The sequence below is a fragment of the Cyprinodon tularosa genome, unplaced genomic scaffold, assembly GCF_016077235.1.
Source record: "Cyprinodon tularosa strain WSP-4 unplaced genomic scaffold, ASM1607723v1 ctg960, whole genome shotgun sequence".
Lineage (NCBI taxonomy): Eukaryota > Metazoa > Chordata > Actinopteri > Cyprinodontiformes > Cyprinodontidae > Cyprinodon > Cyprinodon tularosa.
Window position 1 is genome coordinate 20,458 of NW_024039741.1, and position 24,596 is coordinate 45,053.

The window sequence follows — 24,596 nt, forward strand, 5'->3', positions numbered from 1 at the left end:
CAGGTCACCCTCACTCAGGTGACCCAGCTGAGAGTGATCACTCCTCGGCTTGTGTCCAAGTAGCGCACCACGGTTCCCCCTACAGTTCCACAGCCACCGTGTAGCCTTTTCTGCTAGCCTGGTGAGACCATCCTGATCTCGCGAGCTTTCAAGGTTTCACTCGCAGATCTGTCTGGAGACTCTCCGTTAAAGAAAATTTGGAGCCGTTCACCAAACGAACGTCCAATCAGCGTTGGCTTTGAGGCGGGTTGAGGTGTGACGCAACGAGAAGCGCGACAGTTCAGTCTAAAGAACATGGCGGCTTCAGCCGATGAAACTAGCGTTAGCGTGGCTATCGAGCAAGTTTTATGGGAATTACAGAGTATTTCTTCACTGAAAGAAGAGCAAAACACTGCTCTGGAGGCTTTTCTCAGAGGAAAAGATGTTTTTGCTCTTCTCCCGACTGGTTTCAGCAAGAGTTTGATCTATCAATTGGCTCCTCTTCGTCATCGCTCTGTTAGTACGTCATATGCTTCGTTGATCTGATTGGTTTATTTGGCCCGTCTATCACCAACATAGGCCAATCAGCTAACCAGTATTTTCGCCCCTTCCCAAAATTACTTCAACGGAAGGTTTCCAGAGGGATATGCGTAGGGTTGGGAATTGAAAAGATTTTCACGATTCCGATTCCCTTTTCGATTCTATGAAACGATTCGATTCTTTATCGATTCTTTTTTCGATTCCAATTTGGGGGGAAAAGGAGAACAAACAGTTTGATTATCAGAATCAACTTTGTTTACTTAACTATTGCACAATCTTACAAACTCAACAAGATCAAGATGTCCATAGGAAATGTGAAACTGGAGTAACATCTGTGTTTAAATGAAAAATGAATACAAGACAACAATGTCTAATAACAAATGATGGGATAATAACCTATTTTAAATAACAAAAATACTAATTATAAAACAGTAGTAGGGAAAATTAACAGTTCTTTTGCAGAAAGATGAGCATATCTGCTTTTTCTGGAAGGATACGGGATCTTTCAGGGCTTATGGTGTCTCCAGCCGTGGAGAACACCCTCTCAGATGGGGTGGAGGAAGCCTGCACACAGAGGTAGTATTCAGCCAGTCCAGATAGCAAGGGCAGCGTATGTTGCTTGTTCCACCACCACAGTGTGGCGCTATCCCTGCAGGGGATGGAGGGCAAGCTTTTATAGAGCTGGATTTCCTGATCTACCCTCTGGGCTAAGGAAAGACGGGGCTTTGATTCACAAAGTGACCGCAGCTCGTTGTCTTCCTCCTCGAATATTTCTTCCAACTTGCGTAACTTGCGTAACTTGCGTAACTTACGTAAAAAACGTGACGTAGGTCGTGCTCCCCAGAGCCGGCGCTCTAGGCTCTGGTGCTGCGGGAATCGAAAAAAGAATCATTCAGCGAGCTGCCAAACGATGCCATGGAATCGGAAAATACGGAACCGGTTCTGAACAGGAACCGGTTTTCGATTCCCATCCCTAGATATGCGGAGCAAATCCATCTGGCGGAGTCAGGTTACTTTTCTGCGGCTTCAAGAATTTTCTTGGTGGCTTCCTAAAATGCGGTCCTCTAACACCAAGGAGTTTGAACACTCTCTGGAGGGAAACCTCTGCACGCGATTTTGACAGATTTGCAGCGGGTCTTCCAGCCATTGCGCGGCACTCTGAGTATTTACCTCTCTTGTGCTCGTTAGCCACCTCAATCCAATCCTCCCATGTGACGATTTGTTCCAGTAAGACCACTTGCTTGGTGTTCTCCGATGTTAACGCCATATCAGGGCGGAATTGCGAACTTGAGTTGCCGTCCTAGAGCTGCCAGTCAGGAGCGGTAGCGAGGAGCCCCCCTGAGGATTAGGGTGGTGGTTTTACAAATGTGATCGACTGCTTGAGAGTAACATGGGTCTTCCTGTTCTCTATCGCTGTGCTGACCGAATCCGCCGAGAATTTTAGAACTTGATCGTAACGCCAGTGATACCGCCCCCCTCCTAGGGCCTTTGGGCAGAAGCTCAGAATGGTGTCCCTTCTCTCTATCTGCCAGGCCCCAGATGTGAAGGTCGGACAGACTTTGGAGGACATCATAGACAGATTGAGGAACTTCGGAAAGCTCCCCAGATCTGCCCTCCCCACTGCCACGACTCCAACCAGTTTTATGCCTCAGCCTTGCCTCCGCTGTACTGACGGCTTCTTGTTCCTGCCACTTCCTCCTGGTCTTGATGAGGATTCCTGCCGACGCCACCTTAGCGTCCGCAGAGTCCCTGTTCATCCCCACCTCTGTTGAGAGCGTGACTCTGAACTCCTCCATTAGTCCACCTCCCTTTTAATTGAATTAAAAGGGAGGTGCCAATTAGTGGAACGGCCAAACAGGGCGATGCTGCTTAAGGGCCGAGGAAGCCAAAGCCATCGATCATTTTTAATTATTTATCCAATCTTATACTTACCAGGTAGGGCTTGTTCTCCATATTTAACCGTGGTTCCTTAGAACCGTTGACCCAGACAGCCTGGTTGCTTACATAGTTGTGCTCATTCGGATGCTGTGGGTCCGTCGGGTCGGTCCTGCATATTGGACTCGATTCACCACATAGATCCAGTAGCAATGCTTCATGAGGTCTGAACCGAGGAGTCATCATCATAGGCCAGGTAACGTTGGTGATCCATGAAAACAAGTTACCTGCCAATTCTCTCATTTTTAACATCCTGCATCATCACAAGTTCAAATGTTTATAGCAAACAAAACTTAGGTTTACGTGTCGCTATGGTTCCCATGAGGAGGAATTAAACAGCGACATCAGACATTGATGATGACGTTGATCTATGATCAATATATATCAAGTAAAATTGACTTAACCTCCCCGTCTGCGTCGCCGTTTTTCACTTTCCTCTAAAATCTACGTTAGTCATTTGGTGTAACGGGCGGCACGTTTCCACGCCTAGTTTCTTTATAACCTTTGGAAAGGAATGTTTGCAAGTTTCAGGTTTAGTTCTGTGTCGACAAACAATTTATAAACCAGCCATGATTATCACACTGCCACCAGCAAGTTTGGCTCTAGATGGGATTTTCTATGCAACTTGTCTCATCAGTTTGCAGAAACTGCCATAGATCATTAAAATGTTTAATATAAATGTGTTTTTTGGGGGTTTTGTGGAGTTTTTTGGCTCAGCAGTGGTTTTGATCTTGGGACTTTGGGCACAGAAGCCATTTTTGTCCAGTTTTATAGTTGAATCATTTTTATTTCTCCCATATTCAGTTGCAGCCTTCATGTCACCTGGCAGCTTTCCTCTGGCATCAAAGTGGAGCGGTTGCATAAATATGAACTAGTGTTTGTATGACCTTCAACATTTTGGATTATTTGTATATGTGTGTGTGTGTGGGGGGGGGTGCATTGGAGCAGCAGGAACCTTGCTGAAAGCAGCAAAGGTGCAGATAGATTCGGCTTCAGGTGACTGCAGAGAGATCAGCAGTGAAACGAGCAGCAATCTCCAGATACCAAACAGCAACACTGCAATCACACTAACAGGAGAGGAGCAAACCCACCGCAAACACAAAGGATGCTAACATACAATGAATGCAAAGGGGAAATTTATGGAGTCACAAATGGGTCAACTTATAAATCTTAGTTGAAACAGAAAAAATAGGAGTTATTTAATTTCACATTTTTCCTTATAATGTGAGAAACTAAAAAAAAATCAAATGTTTTGTATCTGATAGTTGAAGTGAACATCCCCCCCCACACACACACAGAAAGTATGAAAAGGTCAGAGCTTCTATGCTTCTTTTTCTATGTCTGCTTCTGTCTCCTTGAACCCCAGTGGGCCTCAGCAGATGGCCGCTCACACTGAGCCTGGTTCTGCTGGAGGTTTCTTCCTGTTCAAAGGGAGTTTTTCCTCTCCACTGTCGCTACAAGCATGCTTAGTGTGAGGGATTGCTGAAGAGTCATTCAGGTGGAGAGAATCCTGCAAAGTCAGTGACTGCATTATCTGATTGATCTGGATCTATAAAGTGACCTGCGATGACATGATGTGAATTGGAGCTAAATAAATAAAGTTAATCGAATTAGTTTTTCTGTTTGCATTTAAGGATGAAACAATTAATCAGATTAATCAAGTATAGAAATAATCATCAACTAATTTAGTGATTGTTTACTGGAGTATAGAGACTGTAAAACCTGCCTTTAGCTGACAGAGCGACTCACTTAGAGCAGGAATTATACCAAGAATAAAAAATATAAATATTCAGCATTTAATTAACTTTTGGCATTCTGATTATTATTCGATTAATCAAAAAAATAATCAACAGATTAATTTATTTGCAAAATAATCATTACCTGCAGCCCTAGCGCTTTTTTTTTTTCCTTTGCATGTGTTTCCTGTGTTGAAGTATTTTCTGCTTGCAGCAGATTTTTAATCTGAATTTGGTCTATTTTCTGTGTTTCTCCATCAGTGTGCGATCAGCGGTAAAATGCATTTACACCCCTCTGATCTAAAGGAAGTCTTTAAGGAGATCCTTCAGGTGACATGTTGGTGAATTTGCACTATAGAAATAAACTGGAACTAAAATAAAATTCTATTTGGGGCTTAAAGAAGAGGCTGAGACCAAAAGTCCGTCTGAAATCTTTTAGTCTAAAAAACCTCCAGAGAGAATAAATGTGAGATCCCAGCTGTCATTCATTCCTTTATTTCTGCAGAGATTTCAAGTATAAAAACAGATTTCACACAAGTTCATCCTCATAAAACCCCGTCTCGTTCACAGAGAGGAGAGAGACGCCTTCATCCAGGTGGGAATGACCCCCCCGCTCCCGCCGGGTTAACGAGACCAAACCTCAATCTAATTATTATTGACCTTCAGCACAAACAGATTAGAGGAGGTCAGGATGAACAGCCTCTCGTTGGACGCTCTGAAGCCCAGGATTGGCTTGTCCGAGTCCAGGCTTGCCACCTGTTGCTTAGCAACCTCTCCCACCTGACGGCCCTGCTTCCTGTTGAAGAGGACGGTCTCCACGGGCGACGGCTGGCGGTAGATGAAGGCGCGGCGGAGACACTCGCCGAGCGCGGCGTAGGAGAAATCTGGAGCGCAGGTGGCAAACTTTTTATCCTGCTTGGAGGCCTGGACGTAACCTGAGGACAGAGACACGTTCAGCCTGAGCGGCGGCGGCGTCTCATCAGCGACGCCTTGATTAGCAATCACTGATGGATCATCAGGAAAAGAGAGATTATTAAAACAAAGCGTTCAGAGCAGCAGATTGCGTCCAGCGGCTCCTCTCTTCATTTATTCTGCAATCAGACGGGAAATTTATAAAGTTTAATGAAGTTTGGAGTAAGAGACGCTTCTGGGTGCTGAGGAACAGTGAGGCTAAATGTCAGAACAAAGAGATCCCTCTTTACTTCTTCATGCGGCTCTAAATGATCTGAGAAAGTCCAGTTGGCTCCTGAGCTCCTGTTCCTGCTGGGACACCAGGGAAAAATCCAAAGAAATCAGCTGAGATACCAGGAGGAGAACGTCATAGCGTCACGTCCCAGCGCCGTTTATACGGGACAGAGACCCCGATGCTGGAAGACACATCCTCTGGTCTAAAACTGGACTCTAACGTCACTAAATCTGCTGCAGAAGAGCAAAGCTGCGAATTCAGGACATCATCTCAACTGTAAAGCAGGGGGGTGACGGCATCATGCTGCGGGCATTTAGCAGCTACAGTCAGAATGTTTAAACCGAGACGCTTAAAGTCGTAGGGAAGTCATGTTTAAATGTCAAACCATTCTGGCTTAAACATGTATATAAATGTTCTCTTTATCAGATGATATTGTTCCAAAAGTTAGACGTTCAAAAAATAAATCCTGTCTTAAAATCTGTGTTTTTCCGTTATCTTCTTCAGGCCAGTTAGTTCTACGTCAGCCTGAACACCTAAATTCAGCCAATCATATATCAACGGTCATCTGTCAATCAAATGTTTCCGGTCATAGCATCTTGATTCATGTGTCGCAGCTAATATACGCAACGGTTGAAATCAGAATCCTTTCCTTTCCCATTGAGTTGCGTCCCAGTGTTCACGGGGATGGACGTCCGTGTCTTCGGCAGGCGTAGAGCTAACAGAACTGGCAGCGTTGCGAGGCAAGGGCTCAAACATGTACGGCTGGAAGCCTTCTACACCAAACCAAGCTTCTGCCGCCCTGGCGTCCTCTTCCACAACATCTTCGTCCCCGCTTTCCTCCTCTAAATAAAAAATGGATGACGGAGGAGACTCATCCACGACCTCCGACACTAAACTCTCCTCCTCTTGCATGTTTCAGCTGTCCATAGCGTTCCTTGACAGCGTCGTTTCTAAGTCACCAATTTAGTGCTACTTGGTCCCAATGGAATTTCCCATTGGGAACCTACTAGCGCTAAGTTGCTAACTGGTTAGCAAGATGCTTCCGACAAACCGGCCACAACCAAACATGCTTGTGAACCTTCCACCACAACAATCCCGCCTCCTTGATAAACGACCAATCACATTCACTTTATTCACCTGTAAAGTCGGGAACCACTGGGAGAATTCGGAAATGCAACGGTTGGAACGGCTGCTTCCCTACGACTTTAAGGATGGTTTTGGTGGAAAATCGTAGGGAAACAACCATAATAAGAAGTTAGGGATCTCAGTGTTCCGACATTAGATCCTCAAAGGTTCCACATCCTGCGAATCTTCTGGGAGAACCATAGTTCCTCCATGTTCCTCATCTCTAATTCATGCTGGTTGAAGGTTGTTTTTTTTGTTTTTTTAGACAAAGAAACATTTTAAATTCAGGCCAGAGCTGCTTCCCTGAACGCCATCAGATCAGGTTCTAAATACAGTCCTGGATCTAGACCCGCCTGCCTCACCCAGAGCGTTGAAGGTGGCGATGTGCTCCCACATGTCCTCGGGTCGGTCAGGACGCGGCTGCCAGACCAGGGCGTCCACGTCGTGTCGGAGACAGAGACACGGCATCTGGGTGGGATCCACGTCCACGGTGAACAGGTACTGATGGCCGTCCAGGTTTACCTGGAGGAGCAGAGACAGTTCTGGGTGAGATTTTTCCTCCATGTTTGGCTTTAACATCTCACTCTCTGCAGATAGCAGCTTAATTTCTTTCTGATCGGCTAAAAAAAGCATTAAAATCCCGATTAAAGTGTAACAAACATCTTTAATTACTGCTATAGAGAGAAACACCTTTATATCATTTCTATGGGATGTTTAACAGCTGATAAACATAAAAATTTTTGATTGGTATGCGCCACACAAACATGAGCTAACGCTGCCGACTGCTAGCTTATAGTAGTTCTCACTGAAACCAGCACCAAATGATTTAATGGTTGAAGATCATAGTTATTAATATAAGACTGTTAATAGTGACTCCGCCCCCTGACCTATCGGCGACCAACGACTCTCTGACCTTTCAGTGCAACTTAAAGCAGCTGGAACCACGAGCTAGCAGGCGCTAAAAATGGATCCACAACACGGTTACTAACGGAAACACTAAAGGTGAATCAGTGCAAATGTGGCGCTTAGCGCCCCCAGGAGACAAATATTTCTCATTTATATACACTATATTGCCAAAAGTATTTGCTCACCTGCCTTGACTCACATATGAGCTTAAGTGACATCCCGTTCCTAATCCATAGGGTTCAATATGACGTCGGTCCACCCTTTGCAGCTAGAACAGCTTCAACTCTTCTGGGAAGGCTGTCCACAAGGTTTAGGAGTGTGTTTATGGGAATTTTTGACCATTCTTCCAGAAGCGCATTTGTGAGGTCGCACACTGATGTTGGACGAGAAGGCCTGGCTCTCAGTCTCCGCTCTAATTCATCCCAAAGGTGTTCTATCGGGTTGAGGTCAGGACTCTGTGCAGGCCAGTCAAGTTCATCCACACCAGACTCTGTCATCCATGTCTTTATGGACCTTGCTTTGTGCACTGGTGCACAGTCATGTTGGAAGAGGAAGGGGCCAGCTCCAAACTGTTCCCACAAAGTTGGGAGCATGGAATTGTCCAAAATGTCTTGGTATGCTGAAGCATTCAGAGTTCCTTTCACTGGAACTAAGGGGCCAAGCCCAGCTCCTGAAAAACAACCTCACACCATAATCCCCCCTCCACCAAACTTTACACTTGGCACAATGCAGTCAGACAAGTACCGTTCTCCTGGCAACCGCCAAACCCAGACCCGTCCATCAGATTGCCAGATGGAGAAGCGCGATTCGTCACTCCAGAGAACGCGTCTCCACTGCTCTAGAGTCCAGTGGCGGCGTGCTTTACACCACCGCATCCGACGCTTTGCATTGCACTTGGTGATGTATGGCTTGGATGCAGCTGCTCGACCATGGAAACCCATTCCATGAAGCTCTCTGCGCACTGTTCTTGAGCTAATCTGAAGGCCACATGAAGTTTGGAGGTCTGTAGTGATTGACTCTGCAGAAAGTTGGCGACCTCTTCGCACTATGCGCGTCAGCATCCGCTGACCCCGCTCCGTCAGTTTACGTGGCCTACCACTTCGTGGCTGAGTTGCTGTCGTTCCCAAACACTTCCATTTTCTTATAATACAGCTGACAGTTGACTGTGGAATATTTAGGAGCGAGGAAATTTCACGACTGGATTTGTTGCACAGGTGGCATCCTATCACAGTTCCACGCTGGAATTCACTGAGCTCCTGAGAGCGACCCATTCTTTCACAAATGTTTGTAAAAACAGTCTGCATGCCTAGGTGCTTGAATTTATACACCTGTGGCCATGGAAGTGATTGGAACACCTGATTCCAATAATTTGGATGGGTGAGCAAATACTTTTGGCAATATAGTGTATGTATAAAGATTTCTATCATTATATAAACAAAAATACAAAAGTATAAAAGAGGTGCGTTTCTTTTGCTAACATCAAAAGCGTCTGCATTGATTATAGCAACGAGAAGTCATAAAATTACGAGAATAAAGTCGTAATATTAAGATAATAAAGTCCTAAAATAAGAAGAAACAAGTTGTATTTTATGACAACTCTTCCCAGAAGCCCTTTCTTCCCTAAAATGAGGAATGTGGAGCATCATGGGAAGTTCTACTTTAGCATCGGTTTGACAAATCAGGAAATCTTTTAGCAGCAGCATCAAACTGGACAGGATGTCAAAGTGGACTCTGGTTGCTGATTGGTGGAGCTGGTCGGCCGTCATCTGGTGGGCGGAGATCCAGGCTTTCTTTCTGAAACGGGTTGCTGTACGATGACTTAATTCTCGTAATATTATGACTTTATTCTGAAAATAAAAATAAAAATTATCTCTAGCCTGGCCCTAATACTCTATCGAAGAAAACAGATATTTTATTTTGAAAAATAAAATATGAGAAAATAAAAGAAATCAATATAATTTGAAGAAATTTTAATCTGAGAAAAATCCTTTTTCCCTTTTTGATTAAAATATGGATTAATGTGAAGTGAAAGATGTTGTTTTTCCGGGTGGATCATCTAAATAATTGGTCCTTCTAACTGTCAATCATTCTGGTGACATGTTTACATAAAGCCGTCCTTCGTGCTCAGAGCTCCAAGCTTTCCTTCTGAAACCAGTTGTTGTATGATGACTTTATTCTGTAATATTACAACTTTATTCTCATAATTTTACGACTTTATTCTCAAAATAAAAAATAAAAAGAATTTCTACGTAATATCAGATTCTCTTTCCTTTAAAAAATGATTCCAGTGGATCAGGAAAGTCTGAACCATCAGGAAGACGGAGCAGAAGCCTGGATCCTGCAAAGCATCATGGTCCCTCCCAGGGCGGGGGGGGGGGTTTAGGCCTCGTCTCCTTATTTCATTCAGCGGTTCTGTTTATGTTCCGTTTGTTGGCAGACAGAGGAAGTTTTTAAACAAGCCGATTTTCCGGCTCTGAGTGTTTAATGTTTCTAACGGATGATTTGATTGGACGCCGCTCGCCGGCCCAGAGGTGCGTTTATATCGTTAATAAAACCAGCGGAGCAACAAACGCTCAATCATTTCAGGACGGCGCCGTTCCTCCCAGAAACTTTGATCAAAATGCTCCTTTTTCTTCAAATGTTTTTTTTCTGCTGCTGAAGCTTTCGCCCCAATTTCACCTCCATCAGAAAAAAATGCTTTTCTTCACTTTTTCAGGAAGTTACAGCAAATCTGGACCAAATGAAGGTTCATTAAAGTTCAGTTAAAAACCTTCAGCAGCTCCATTTTTATCAGTTATTCCCAGAAACACTTTAGGCCTGATGGTTTTCTATTTAAGATGCGAGGGTCCAGATTATTCTGGATTAATGTTGAGTTTAAAACCAGTTCACTTCCAGAGTAAATAGAACATTACAGGGTTTTAGCTAGCAATGCGTACAGCATACGCCTGTTTTTGAGATGCATGGCTTTGATATGCCCTAAATCTCCCCCAGAAATGCTCAAATGTTCAAATTTCCCAAGCAGCAGCTGCTGGAGGTGGATAAATGAACTTTAGCTGCTGGACGCGCCGCATCAACCAATGAGAGCAGCTGATCTAGGAGCTGGCAGGGAGTCAGACGCAGCGCTGCTGATGCAGAGCGCTATGATCACTCCTCTGAAACAGTTTATTAACGCCTAAATTAACTTCAAATGTAGAAACCTGCCGGCAGAATATGTTGGCTTTTATTATCCTGCTGCCTGCAGTTTGTAGCACAGACCTGAAAAACGCTAACATCTACTTCCAGCCGCCACCAACAGGAGGGGAAAACCCTGGAGAGGCGAGCGGGCCTGAGGCAGCTGCTGCTGGGGATTCCCAGTGACAGCGCAGCGCCGGTATGTGGGGGTCTGAGCGGCTCCCACAGAGAAATAATCTTTGAAGGCAGGATGGTAATCTGGATGAACTGACTGCACAGACCATGTTTTCAGGAGGACTTTCTCACTTCAACATAGATTCTAACTACTTTCTACCCGCTGATCACAGCTAATATAGCAAAGCTGCTCTCTGGCATCGAACACAGGAGCAGCAGAAGCATCTGGACTCACTTTACTGGACGCCTGACCTTAATGAGGACGAGCATCAGAAATGAAGCAGCAGAAGCGTCTTTGATGGCGTTAACCGTTAGCCTCGTGAGACCGTCCTGATCTTGCGAGCTTTCAAGGTTTCACTCGCAGATCAGTCTGGAGACTCTCCGTTAAAGAAAATTTGGAGCCGTTCACCAAACGAACGTCCAATCAGCGTTGGCTTTGAGGCGGGTTGAGGTGTGACGCAACGAGAAGCGCGACAGTTCAGTCTAAAGAACATGGCGGCTTCAGCCGATGAAACTAGCGTTAGCGTGGCTATCGAGCAAGTTTTATGGGAATTACAGAGTATTTCTGCACTGAAAGAAGAGCAAAACACTGCTCTGGGGGCTTTTCTCAGAGGAAAAGATGTTTTTTTTTCTTCTCCCGACTGGTTTCAGCAAGAGTTTGATCTATCAATTGGCTCCTCTTCGTCGTCGCTCTGTTAGTACGTCATATGCTTCGTTGATCTGATTGGTTTATTTGGCCCGTCTATCACCAACATAGGCCAATCAGCTAACCAGTATTTTCGCCCCTTCCCAAAATTACTTCAACGGAAGGTTTCCAGATGGATATGCGGAGCAAATCCATCTGGCGGAGTCAGGTTAGTTAGCTGTGAACGTAGCATCAGACTTTGATTGTTTGAATTAACCTGTGAAACATTATATTGTTCTTAAAATTATCTCATGTCTTCCTTTTAACATTTCCTCTAGACAAGCAAACATACTTCCCATAATCCGGACTAAAGTAGTATTGGAACAAAGACTAAAAGTTATAGCATTCTACCTCAAAATGCAGGAAATAGTTTCAGGGTCTAAATTTAAACTTTTTTTAGGGGAGGAAACACCCAGACCCCCCCTACGCCACGCAAATCCTAAAGATGTGACATCCTATGGATATATATTCCTAGATAAATAGAAAATAGCTAATAGAAAAAGCTGAATATCATGTAAAACAACAGCATTTCTCAAACATCATCAGACGTTTGAGCTGTGAAATAATATATAAATTTCCACCCGTATAAAAAACGGTGATATTGAAGAAGGATCTAGAGAACCAAGACTGACCCAGTCAGTGTGAGCGGCCATCTGCTGAGGCCCACTGGGGTTCAAGGAGACAGAAGCAGACATAGAAAAAGAAGCATAGATACAAAAGGCAACTGTCAACCAGCTCCACAGGCGGCCCCGTCCAGGAAACACACAGCCAGGCAGACGAGCTCCGAGCCAGCTCCCATGTCAGAGGATGAAGAGAGCACATCCAGTTAGTCACAGTCAGAGAAACAGGACTACACTGGAAAACAGGCCAAGCTCCAACATCTAGAAACAAAGGTGTTGATGGCAGCAGCACAGCTGATATTTCACTCCAGGATGGAGTCACAGCCAAACAGGAAGCATGGATCAGATCTGAGGCTTAAACAGGAAGTGAGGTTTTAGCGAACGCAGGCGTCTGCAGAGGACAGACGCCTCCAACGTCACCGCCGTCATGAGCGTCATCTGTAATACGACTGAGAAACAGATGAAACAACATGAGGATTTTAGTCTGTTGCTGCAAAGAACACATTTTAATGGAAATAAAAACTCTTCAGAGGAAGATTTTTATCAGATATTAGTTTTAACAGATTTATTATATTCATATCTGATCTATGAACCAATATCAAAAGAATGCAGTTTGTAAAAAAAATGCGAAAAAGTTAAATAAAAGAGAAAATCATTTGAAAAAAAACGTTCCTTTAAAGTTTTATGGATTATTTTCTTAAATGCATTTTTTGTTTTTTGTTTACAAATCCTGTTTTTTGCTTGAATAATGGAATAAAATCTAGATTTGCACATTTTCACGGCTGCAAAGTAGCTTCTTTGTTCATCACTTCTATTCTCAGTGATGAGATTTATAGTTTTAAACGTTATCTAACCTCATCCTGGTTTCCTTAATAAAGCTTGAAGTTCAAACAAGATGAAGGATTTTATGTTGGATTTATGGAATAAACCGTCTGTAAGCGTGCAGAGCTTCTCCCAGATGTTGGTCTGCAGAAGGAATAACAGATCCTGCCATCAGGGGTGAGTCACAGCCTCCCCCACAGCAGCAGCACAAAAAAACCTGATTTTCTTATTGAGCCGGGATCAGAGCCGAGGCGAAGAGCGGCAACAATAGCAGCCAAATGATCAGCAGCGGGCTGAGAGAGGTCAGCGTATAGATCCTGGAGGAGCAGCTGGAGCCTTCAGAGGGAGGTGGAGAGGCGGCCATGCGCGGAGAGCGAAGGTAAGGCTTCCTGGGCGAACAAAAGACGCCATTCAGGCGGCGGCGGTGCAACGGACCGAACCGTCCTTCAAACACAGCAACAATAATCCAGAAGCTTCTGAGAATAAACGGAGGCCGTCTATTCAGGCCCTCGTTACGTCCTGATTACCCAGCTCTCCGTTCGCCATCAAAGGCTGCAGCAGGGAGGCTTTATCTGCCGATTACTCAGAAGCAGAACGTTCACCAGCACGGGTTCACCATGACGCCATTCAGCAGGCCACCTTCAGCTTCAGATTCTTCTGGTTCTGATCCAAACAGCATTTAAAAAATGCCCAAAAACAAACACGTCCCATAAAGTTCCTCAAGGTGGAGCCGATTACCTGGAATTCCAGCCCAGTACACTGGAAAAAATCTAAATCTAGATAAGTCATTTTTTCTTAAAATAAGCGCATTTTTCCTTGAATTGAGGAGGTAAATGAGACATTTTGCCAATGGAGCAAGATGATTTAAACTTAAAATAAGAAAACACAATTGCATTGTCTTATTCCAAGTGCATATTATCTAATTATCTTATTTTTAAGAGTAAAAATACTCCTTCCATTGGCAAACTTTCTGATCTACTTCCTCAAATTAAGGGGAAATACAGTTAATTTAAGAAATGTTTACTTATTTCTAGATCATTTTTCCAGTGTATGAACCCGGGACCCTCTCGGGTTCTGATTCCGGCCTTGATTAGTACAGCTACCATGTTTTCCTTCCACTCAACTTTCTCTAAATATGCTAACGCCACGTTCAGAACGCACGCAGCAGCTAAAACGCGCGTACTGCTTCATTTTTCATGCTTATATCAGTTTAGTTCTGCCGGCAGGTTTCTACATTTGAAGTTAATTTAGGCGTTAATAAACTGTTTCAGAGATGATCAGATATCACCAGGAATAAAAACCTAAAGACACTTTTCTTTCTGCAGGGAAGAAAATATGGAACCTTAGCTTGGAGCTAAATGAAAGCGTCCAAGTCGCAGCGGCTGAGTAGAGGCGTCACATGTGACCTGAAAGGTGAGGGAACAGGTTCAGCCGACAGGCGGGTTACTCACCACCTGAGTGGCTCTGAGCGTTTCCCCATCGAAGCGCGTGAGGCTGAAGCCGTCCTCCGGGAAGCCGTCACAGTCCTCCAGCTCCTGGGAGTTACAGGGCGGCTTTTCCCCGTCAGCGCCTCCATTCTGGGCACAGAGGAGAAGAATCAGAGGCTGCGGCGCCACCTGGTTAGCATTCATTAGCATCTAAAAGGCCTGATCTGCACAGGAGGAAGGAGCGGGTAAAGGATAAAATGTTTCTCTGTTATGATGAGGAAGAGGAGAATAACCATGATGAAGGAGAATACGAGGTTACAGAGAAAGGAGGAGGAGCTTTGGAGGGATTTTAATACACTGCAAAAAACATCTAGAAATAACAGTATTTAATTAAGTATATTTACCCTTTATTTGAGCAGGTAAATAAGATGATTTTTAATGGAATTAGTATTTTTTACTTAAAATAAGATAATTAGATAATATGCACTTGAAATAATAATTCAATTGTTTTTTTTCTTATTTTAAATGTAAATTGTCTTGTTCCACTGGCAAAGTGTCTCACCTAAGTCCTCAATTCAAGAAAAATGCACTTATTTAAATCTACTTTTTTTGCAGTGTATGATGAACAATATGAGCATCAGATGAATATCAGCAGCTTTTCCTCTACGGCTGCAACTACAGATTATTTAGCAAATTGATTTATCTGTCGGTGATTTTTTTCCATTAATAATCAGATAAACGAAGATTCTTTAAAGAAGAATGTTTACGAAATCAAACCAGGTGAAACTCAAAGCTCTAGCCAAAGCGCTAGCCATAAGCTACTACCTCCTAGTTGTTAGCTGCTAGCTGTCAGCTGCCAGTTGTTAGCTGCTAGCCATTAGCTGCTACCTCCTAGTTGTTAGCTGCTAGCTTTTAGCTGTCAGTTGCTAGTTGTTAGCTGCTAGCCGTTAGCTCCTACCTCCTAAATGTTAGCTGCTAGCTGTCAGCTGCTAGTTGTTAGCTGCTAGCAGTTAGCTGCTACCTCCTAAATGTTAGCTGCTAGCTGTTAGGTTCTAGCTGTCAGTTGCTAGTTGTTAGCTGCTAGCCGGTAGCTGCTACCATCTAGTTCTTAGCTGCTAATTGTTAGCTGCTACCTTCTAGCCATGAGCTGCTAGTTGTTAGCTGCTAGCTGTTAGCTGCTATCTTCTAGTTCTTAGCTGCTAACTGTTAGCTGCTACCTTCTAGCCATTAGCTGCTAGTTTTAGCTGCTAGCCGTTAGCTGCTACCTCCTAAATGTTAGCTGCTAGCTGTTAGGTTATAGCTGTCAGTTGCTAGTTGTTAGCTGCTACCTCCTAGTGTTTAGCTGCTACTTGTTAGCTGCTAGCTGTTAGCTGCTACCTCCTAGCTGTTAGCTGCTAGCTGGGTTCACCCGGAGCTTTCCTAACGGCTTCATGCTGGACGTGTTTCTGGTAGAAAGAGAGACGGGATGGAACAAAGCGCCATCTGTGTCTCGGTCCGAGCGGCTCACCAGGTCCTCGGAGGTCAGGTGTGTCAGTCGGTCATGGATGAGGGCCGCCTGCTCGTCGCTCATCACAAACTCCCCTCTCCTGTTTCCCAGCACCAGCTCGGGCCACATGGGCCCCTCGCTGAGCTTCTGCAGGGTGACCTCCAGGCTGGGGGGACAGACACACACAAACGTTAGCAAACACTGAAGTAACTAAGATCCAACGGTTCTGATCCGTCCAGCTAAAACGAGTCCAGAAGGTGGTAGGTCTTTGGAGGGTCTCAGTGGAACCAGTGAGATGTTGGTCTGTGGGTCACTGGGAGGTCAGGTTTATGGACGGCAGGTCCAGGATTTCCCTCCAATCACCATGGGTCAGGGCCACTAATATCTGTTTATTCACTGGATCGCTGTTAGCCCAGAAAAAGTGAGGCCACCGGCCGCCATATTGGTACTCTCCCCACTCCCACAGAGACGTGCAGTAAAACTCCTCCCTGTGCATTTGGCTGCAGAAACCAGCAGTTTTCTGGCTGCAGGAAGACGTTCCACTGGTCATTTCCCAGTCAGTGGATGAACTAGGCAATAAATCCATCTATAGCCGATGGATCCTATAGTTTAGTCTGCAGACTAACATTAGTCTGGCTATCTGAGACTGACTGGAAGACATTGACTGATAATGTTGCTTATTGTTGTGTTGTTACATCGTTGTCTGGGACTCTGATCAGCAGGTTCTGGTAGAACCCCAGGAGAACGTCCTGCAGCTCTTCCAGCCCGTCCCTGATTGGCTTCCTAACGCGCTTCACATGAACCAAAGGCTTAAAATAAAAATCAGCCCAAATGAAGGATCTAAAATAAAAACATCCTACAGAGATTTTCTGGTTTTAGAGACCAAACAACACGACATCATAGCAGCAGAGCCTCATTATTCGCTGTGTTGGACTAAATGATGCTGATGAGGAAGAGTCTTTATGGATTCTAGGAAAAATCTGAATTAATCAGCATCAGATTATAATTTCATTATCTCTGCTGAAGGCAGGAGATCCTCATCAGGCTGCAGAGGTTCCTCGCTGCGTGTCGGTCAGAAAGCAGAGCTTCAATCCTCAGGGTTCATTTGCTTTTCATTAAAGCCCAATGAGGATCTTTGGTTCCACCTTAAAACAAATTAATTTATTTCTAATTTAAATTACCTCAGTCTATCAAAGGCGTAAAGAACTACAGAAACTACAGATTTATACTGTAAAACACGAACAAATAGATAAAAAAGAAAAATGGACGTTTCAAAATGGAAGCCAAAACGAACCCGGTTAATAAAAACAATCCACCTTAAAGGAAAAGTTCGCTCATATTCCGAATTTAAACTTCTGAGATGTGTCTAGTAGTTCCCATTGATTTAGCTTGGAAAGCGGGGAGAATGGCGCTAGGCTTACCGCACCGTGACGTCACTGCTGGAAGATGGCAGGAGGGAGGGGCTAATATATTTGGGCAAAAATGGCCGCTCCCAGACTCTATGATCGCCACGAAAATTATTATTTTTTAACTGATTAACGCTAAATATATTAAATCACTGCGAACGTATTAGTTTTAGGTGTAAATAATGATCCATTGGTGATCCAGCAGGTCCCGTCTGTGGTGCAAACGTCCTGCAGAACATCAGAGAGAACCGTCAGGATGCCGCTAAGGGTGGATAAAATGGGATGGAGCCAAAGGAGGAGATAAGTGTCCTCTGGAAGGACATCTGGATGAGTTCAGAGAGTCGACATAAAGACGATGGCAGCAGGAGGAGGAGAAGGAGGCTGTATGGGAGCTGCAGCTAAAAAAAATTTATTTATTTCTCTGCAGCAAAAATGGACAAACGAAGGCTCCCTCCTCTCCCTCCTCCTCCTCCCTCCTCTTTCCCCCCTCCTCCCCCTCCTCCTCTCCCTCCTCCTCCTCCCTCCTCTCCCTCCTCCTCTCCCTCCTCCTCTCCCTCCTCCTCCTCCCTCCTCTCTCCCTCCTCCTCCCCCTCCTCCTCCTCCCTCCTCTTTCCCTCCTCCTCCCCCTCCTCCTCCTCCCTCCTCTTTCCCCCCCTCCTCCTCCCCCTCCTCCTCCTCGCACAGCGTTAGAATTCATCACCAATACAAAGCAGGATTGAACAGAATGGATGTTTTTCCATTAAAGCAGCAGGAAGCAGAGCTAAAGGTCTCAGAGGGAGGATGTGACTCAGCTCATATTGACGACTGAATCAATAGATCCAGCTTATAAAAACTAGTCAGCCTGAACGGGACAGATGGGCTTTAATGGCCGACACTCGGAACCATCGCGTAGAGGAAGAATCAGAACCTGGAGGGTTCTGTTAGAACCACACCTCTTGTTGTTCTTGATGATCCAGGCGCTGGCCTCGGGGTCCACCGACCCGTACAGCTGACCCTCCAGCAGCGGCGGGAAGCCCCCCACCCCGACGCTCAGCGTGTCCGCCGTCAGCCGGAAGCTCACGTCCTCTTTGGCCACGCCCTCAGGGAGGCGAAGGCTCAGCGTGATGTCATCAGCCGTCTGCTGCCAGAAGTAGAGCGGATCTGAAACCAGAGAGAAAAAAAAACGGGTCGGCTGGGTTCTAGGAACCGGGTCAGAGCGGAGAGGAAGAGGAGGAAGAGGAGGGGGAGGAAGAGGAGGAAGAAGAGGGAGGAAGAGGAGGAGGAAGAGGAAGAAGAGGAAGACGGGGAAGGGGGAGGAAGAGGAGGGGGAGGGAGGAGGAGGAGGAGGAGGAGGAAGAGGAGGAGGAGGAGGAGGAGGAGGAGGAGGAGGAGGAGGAGGAGGAGGAGGAAGTGGAAGAAGAGGAAGACGGGGAAGGGGGAGGAAGAGGAGGGGGAGGGAGGAGGAGGAGGAGGAGGAGGAAGTGGAAGAAGAGGAAGACGGGGAAGGGGGAGGAAGAGGAGGGGGAGGGAGGAGGAGGAGGAGGAAGAGGAGGAGGAGGAGGAGGAGGAGGAGGGAGGAAGAGGAGGAGGAGGAGGAAGTGGAAGAAGAGGAAGACGGGGAAGGGGGAGGAAGAGGAGGGGGAGGAGGAAGAGGAGGAGGAAGTGGAAGAAGAGGAGGAGGAGGAGGAGGAAGGCTGGAATAAAACAGAAACCTTTCAAAGTTGAAAAGTTTCAGATAAAGTTAGAACAGAATTAACAAAGAAAAAAGCTTTGATTAAAAAAAGATGAAATGATTCAGACGATGATGAAAGTAAAGAATAAACTTTAAGCAGATTCAGGATGAATGACATCATTATGACACAGATCCTGCTTCTAGAAGCACATTAAGAACTTAATTCACAGGAACAAAACTTGGAATGTAACTTTCTACAGCTTCAAATTCACAATTATTAAATAGTTCTGGAGCAAAACTGAGAATAATTTATCTATTTTTTTTTTAGTTTTTGCGGCACTAGTGGCTAATTTTTTTTGACATTAGGCTGACAGGAAGTGGATTTGCTCACCTCATCCCACCACAGGTGGAGTTGCAGTGTGAGTGAGAGAGAGACTGAGAGAGTGAGAGAGAGAGGGTGAGTGAGAGAGAGAGAGTGAGAGTGAGAGAGATCCTTTTCCAGGACCTGGTTTAGCTCAGCGAGGCTACCTGCACGCAGCGAGGCTACCTGCACGCAGCGAGGCTACCTGCACGCAGCGAGGCTACCTGCACGCAGCGAGGCTAACTGCACGCAGCGAGGCTATCTGCCTGCAGCGAGGCTAACTGCCTGCAGCGAGGCTAACTGCCTGCAGCGAGGCTATCTGCCTGCAGCGAGGCTAACTGCACGCAGTGAGGCTAACTGCACGCAGCGAGGCTAACTGCACGCAGTGAGGCTAACTGCACGCAGCGAGGCTAACTGCATGCAGCGAGGCTACCTGCACGCAGCGAGGCTAACTGCCTGCAGCGAGGCTACCTGCACGCAGCTCTGAAATGACAGAACTTAAAGATCTGGCTACTTCAACATTATAAAAGTTAGGGCCATTATATTTATAATAAATAACATAATTCTGTATGAAGGTTGGTTTACTGATTCACTTTTGTTCAAAATCGATCGTATTAACGCAGCGTTTCTGATTTGAGCGTCGGATCCTGCTAACGAGGCTTCCTTTTTAACGAACTCCCTGTTTTAACCAGACTGTAGCTCAGAAAGCAGCAGTGATCTTCTCCATGAAGGAGATGAACCTCCAGCTGCAGCCAGAGGAGGTTCTGCAGAGTTCTGCTTCTCAAACCAAACCTTTTGTTTCCTGCTTAGTTTGATCAGCTGATAAAAATCGAGCAAAAGTTCCAAACTTGATCAAACCGGCTTAAAGATCCAAACCAGCTTCCTCCCCATCAGCCGCTCTGACCCACCTGCCTTCTCCACCTCCATGGGCTCCGGTTCCGGCTGCTCCACGGGTCGGCCGTCCACGTGCGTGAAGACGAAGGGTTTCTCTGACGCCACCATCAGGCCCCTCCCCTGCGGCTCCACGGCGGCGTAATGAGGCACCGACTTCCCCCTCAGGACCCTCCTCTTCCTCACCTCCATCTTCTTCTCTGGACCTGCAGGTGGAGATGAAGGTTCTGGTGATGAGGAAGCTCTCTGGACTCGGATCAGGTTTTCGCTCAGAGGTGGAAGGTTCTGAACTAAACGGACTCTAGGGAAGCAAACAGTGAAACCGGGCCGCCATGCGCCTCGTTAGCTAGAACCATCCAGAATCAGCCGGACAGCAGCTTCCTTTGGACCCACCTTGTCCGGCGGCGCCGCTCACAGTGACCCACTCCAGAAACACACAGAACCCGCTCCCCGTGGTCTCCTGGGGGTCCTTCTGGACATGCAGCAGCAGAACCTCCACGGCGTGCACGCCGGCCTGGACGTGGGAGACGCTGTGCAGGATGGTGAACGGGTCGCCCAGCCGTTCGCTGAACAGAACCTGCAGGAACCAGCGTTGTTCAGACCCAGAGAACCAACCATCATTTTGCAAATCGGTTCATCTGTCGATTATTTTTCCATGAATCAATCAGAGCAGAAGGTTGATCAAAGATTTTATGACGAGTTTAAAAACTTTTCCACCCGTTTCTGACCCGTTTCTGGAATATTTCTGACCCGTTTCTGGAATATTTCTGACCCGTTTCTGGAATATTTCTGACCCGTTTCTAAACAGTTTCTGACCCGCTTCTACCCACTTACCTCCCACTTGGTCTGACAGCCGTCTCCTCTCTTGCCGGTCCGGAGGAGCTGCAGCCGCCCGCCGCCGTCGGACAGAACCGCCGAGGTCGCTGAGGAGAGGCTGATGGACGGGCAGAGCCGCTCAGAACACGGGTCGGATTCTGGTCCGAACCTGAAGACCTCCTTGGGCTTCCCCAGCGCCGTGTCCTGCATCCAGAACCAGAGACAATTCTTTAGAGTCCAGATGTTCAGTCCAGCTGTGGTTTGAGCGTATCCAGAACCAACTGGTCCCACTGGAACCAGATAATCCGGATCACTGATGTTTAAATTCTGATCCGGGTTTAAAGCTGTTTCCTGCAGCAGCACCAGCAGGTCCAGTTCTAAGGCATCCAGAACCCGGCTGAGTGACCATCAAGCAGGGTTCTGGTACCGGGAGGAGGCAGAAGGTCCGACAGGTCTTAGTTTGCTGCTCGCCCTACAAAGAAGTCCAGAACCCAGCAGAACCATCAGATCCAAGAAGCTTTGATCAGAAAAACAACCATAGAGATGATCAAGGTTCTGTTTGGACCTCCGTCCTTCAGCAACCATCTCCATCAGAACCATCAATCAAAGCTGAACCGGGTCTCAGGAAGCTGGAACCGGTTCTGACCCAGTTTCCATTCGGGTAGTTTAAGCTGGAGGATTAGAATGATTATGGTTCTGATCCGGTGAAACATCCAGAACCTTCTGGATCGGTCCAGTGTTCGGTTCGGTCTGGCGGTTTCTGACCAATCAGAGTCCAGAGCGCTGAGAGACACGCCCACATCACTACCAGCAGATTTCTCTGCTTGGTTCTGGTGAAACTGGACCTGAAGGTTCTGTTTATCCAGAAAAGATGACCGACCCGTTCTGATGGTTCTGGTTCTTCCTCAGGGTCTAATCTGGGTTCATGATCCGGACCGTTAGGAAGAACTTTCTGTCTGTTTGATGGTTTCTCACCTGACAGGTGAGTCGGATCAGAACCAGATGCTGCAGCTCTGAGCTCCAACATCCAGAACCTTCTAACATCGATGGTTCTGCTGAGGGGCAGAGACAGCGACCCAGATGATGATGAAAATGATCTGGTTCCGTTAGTCTCTGATTATCTCTGAATTCTGGACATAAAAGCGGTTCGGCACCAAACCGGATCAGAACCAAGCTTCAATCCTTTAATAAGCCCCATGATTAACTGCATTATCAGAACCGGACCTTTCGATGGAGCCTGGACTGAACAGAACCTCTTCCCTCTAACGCTGACCAACGCCGCCCCCTGCTGGTGACTGCGCTTCACTGAGGAAACAGGACCGGCTCCTCCAGATGAACCCGGGGATCCTTCCAGAGACTCACCAGGGTGACGGTGAGGCTCAGAACCCGGGCCTGGCGGTCCACGAACAGAACGCTGTCCTGGTACCACGGGTCCAGCTGCAGGTAGTTGAACATGGCGAAGGCCTGCATGTGTTCCAGCGTGTACTGAGCGTCCGTCAGCTGCATCTCCTCCACAGCTGGGCAGGATGAGACATGAACAGAACCAGAACATCGGGTTATTCTGAGCTGCTGATACAGAGGAAAGAAAAACAACAAAACATCTCAGATTACTTAATATCGCCATGACAACCAGGACAACCTTTGGAGTTGGTCGGCTCAGTGATGCCGATACTGTGATCATTGTCCCACAGACCACCATTCATATCTATTAGAGCTGGAGGTGGAGCGATGCACCGATTGGCCGATATCTGCTGAGAAGGTTGCAGTACCCGGTTCGATTCCCAAAGCCTGCCACTCTGGGTCCCTGAGCAAGACCCTTAACCCCACCGTGCTCCCCGGGCGCCGCACAATGGCAGCCCACTGCTCCCCAAGAGGATGGGTTAAATGCAGAGAGGGAATTTCTCCAATGTGAGATCAATAAAGTTCAATTCAAAAAAAAATTTATCCAGACATGAAACTTTGAAACATTTCCTAATCAATAAAAGTTTTGAGACTAATTTTAACCTTTTCTCTAATTTAAATTTTTTATTTGCTTTTCAGATGGATTTTTATTACTTATTTTTGTTAAGTAGCATTACGCCGATTACATTCTCTCCACTTCCAGTCAGATTCAAACGCTCACCTTTCACCAATGAAAATGTCTCTAACATCCAGCCGACCAATAGAGACGTGTCTTTGATCAGGGGAAAGCCCGCCCCCACAAGGAAGGAGAGAATCTGATCCAGAAGATGCATTTTAAATCCATCCATCCATCCATCATCCATCCATCCATCCATCCATCCATCCATCATCCATCCATCCATCCATCCATCCATCATCCATCCATCCATCCATCCATCCATCCATCCATCCATCATCCGTCCATCCATCTATCCACTTTTAATGTTTTTTTTGTTAATAAAGATTTATTTCAATTTAAAATGAGGCTTGTGTAACATTTTTATCACGTAAAAGTAGACAGAAAAAGCTAAATCTGCTGTGAGAATCTGCAGGATGTTAAAATAATCACAGCAGCTGATCTTCAATTAAAATCCTACAAATCAAAAGCAGATAAAACCCATGAAACAAACCAAAGAACCAGCAAAGACAACAGGAAGTCAGACATTCCCTCTCTAATATCGCCTTTCTATGATCGGATCTCCTGATTCTCCTCTTCTAGCTTCACACAGCAGCTTCCTCCTGTGGTTTAGGAGAAACACGGCTGGGAAATATTTCAGCACTGAGAATAAAACAAACAAGGCAGCAAGTTCATCAAAATGCTTGAAAGTTTTCCAGGAACCTTGGAGAACTTTCTGGAAGAACACTTTTAATCATTAGAGAAAACATGGAGATGATTGAAATCATCTCAGGACTGAAAACAAGGTCTGTTTGTTTTATTCCTAGACAGAAATTACACATATAAACTATTTCTCTTTCTAATCTGGCATAAATTACATTTAAAGACATAAAAGGGCCCAACAGAACCACGGTGCAGTGAAAAAGTGGCCAAAGTCCAAAGAAAAACCCAAAAGGGGCTTCAGGAATCCACCAGAACCTCTGATCTGCTGTGATTTACTACAGGCAGCAAAGAACCAGAATTCAGACTGGATTAGGATCTGAATCTGGATTAGGATCAGGATCTAAATCTGGATCAGGATCTAAATCTGGATCTGGATCATGATCTAAATCTAGTTTAGGATCTGGATCTAAATCTGGATCAGGATCTAAATCTGGATCATGATCTGAATCTGCATCAGGATCTAAATCTGGATCTGGAGGTTCGGCAGGAGACCTGAACCACCTTAAAGCAGTTGGAGATGAGGCTGGTTTTAACTCCTGGGCTGTATAGAGCGCAGGTTCTCCGGAGGAACCCGGGCTGCTCAGCCTGCTAAGCCGCTCACCAGCGTCCAGGTCCACGGTGTAGGTCGGGATGGGGTCCAGAGACAGGCGGTAACTCTCAAAGTTGGGGTCCAGCAGGTCTCTGTTGACCTTCAGGGTGTAGTTAGCTGCAGCCATAACTTCTCAGTGATGAAGACTAGTTTTCAGACCCAACAGAACCGGACTCATCCGAGCTGCAGCAGAACAATGCTGGTCACCAGCGATTCACGCGTTCGTGTTTTCAGACGGACCTACTTCACAGCGGACCCCCCGATGCATCATGGGAGGTGGAGTTCTTCACCATTTTGCTTCAAAAACATTT

The 24,596-nt window shown here is 46.0% G+C and overlaps 1 protein-coding gene across 1 annotated transcript; it reads right to left on the reverse strand.

The window, feature by feature from the left end:
- Window positions 1-4,669: 4,669 nt before the first annotated feature.
- nudcd1 (NudC domain containing 1) lies at window positions 4,670-24,536 on the reverse strand. Its single transcript, XM_038275485.1, has 10 exons — window positions 24,298-24,536; window positions 22,280-22,434; window positions 20,936-21,121; window positions 20,495-20,678; window positions 20,119-20,307; window positions 18,131-18,338; window positions 15,814-15,958; window positions 14,331-14,456; window positions 6,864-7,023; window positions 4,670-5,125 (listed from the first exon to the last, which is right to left on the reverse strand). The coding sequence occupies exons 1-10, from the start codon at window positions 24,410-24,412 to the stop codon at window positions 4,836-4,838; spliced, it is 1,758 nt and encodes a 585-aa protein (XP_038131413.1). The 5' UTR covers window positions 24,413-24,536; the 3' UTR covers window positions 4,670-4,835.
- Window positions 24,537-24,596: the final 60 nt, after the last annotated feature.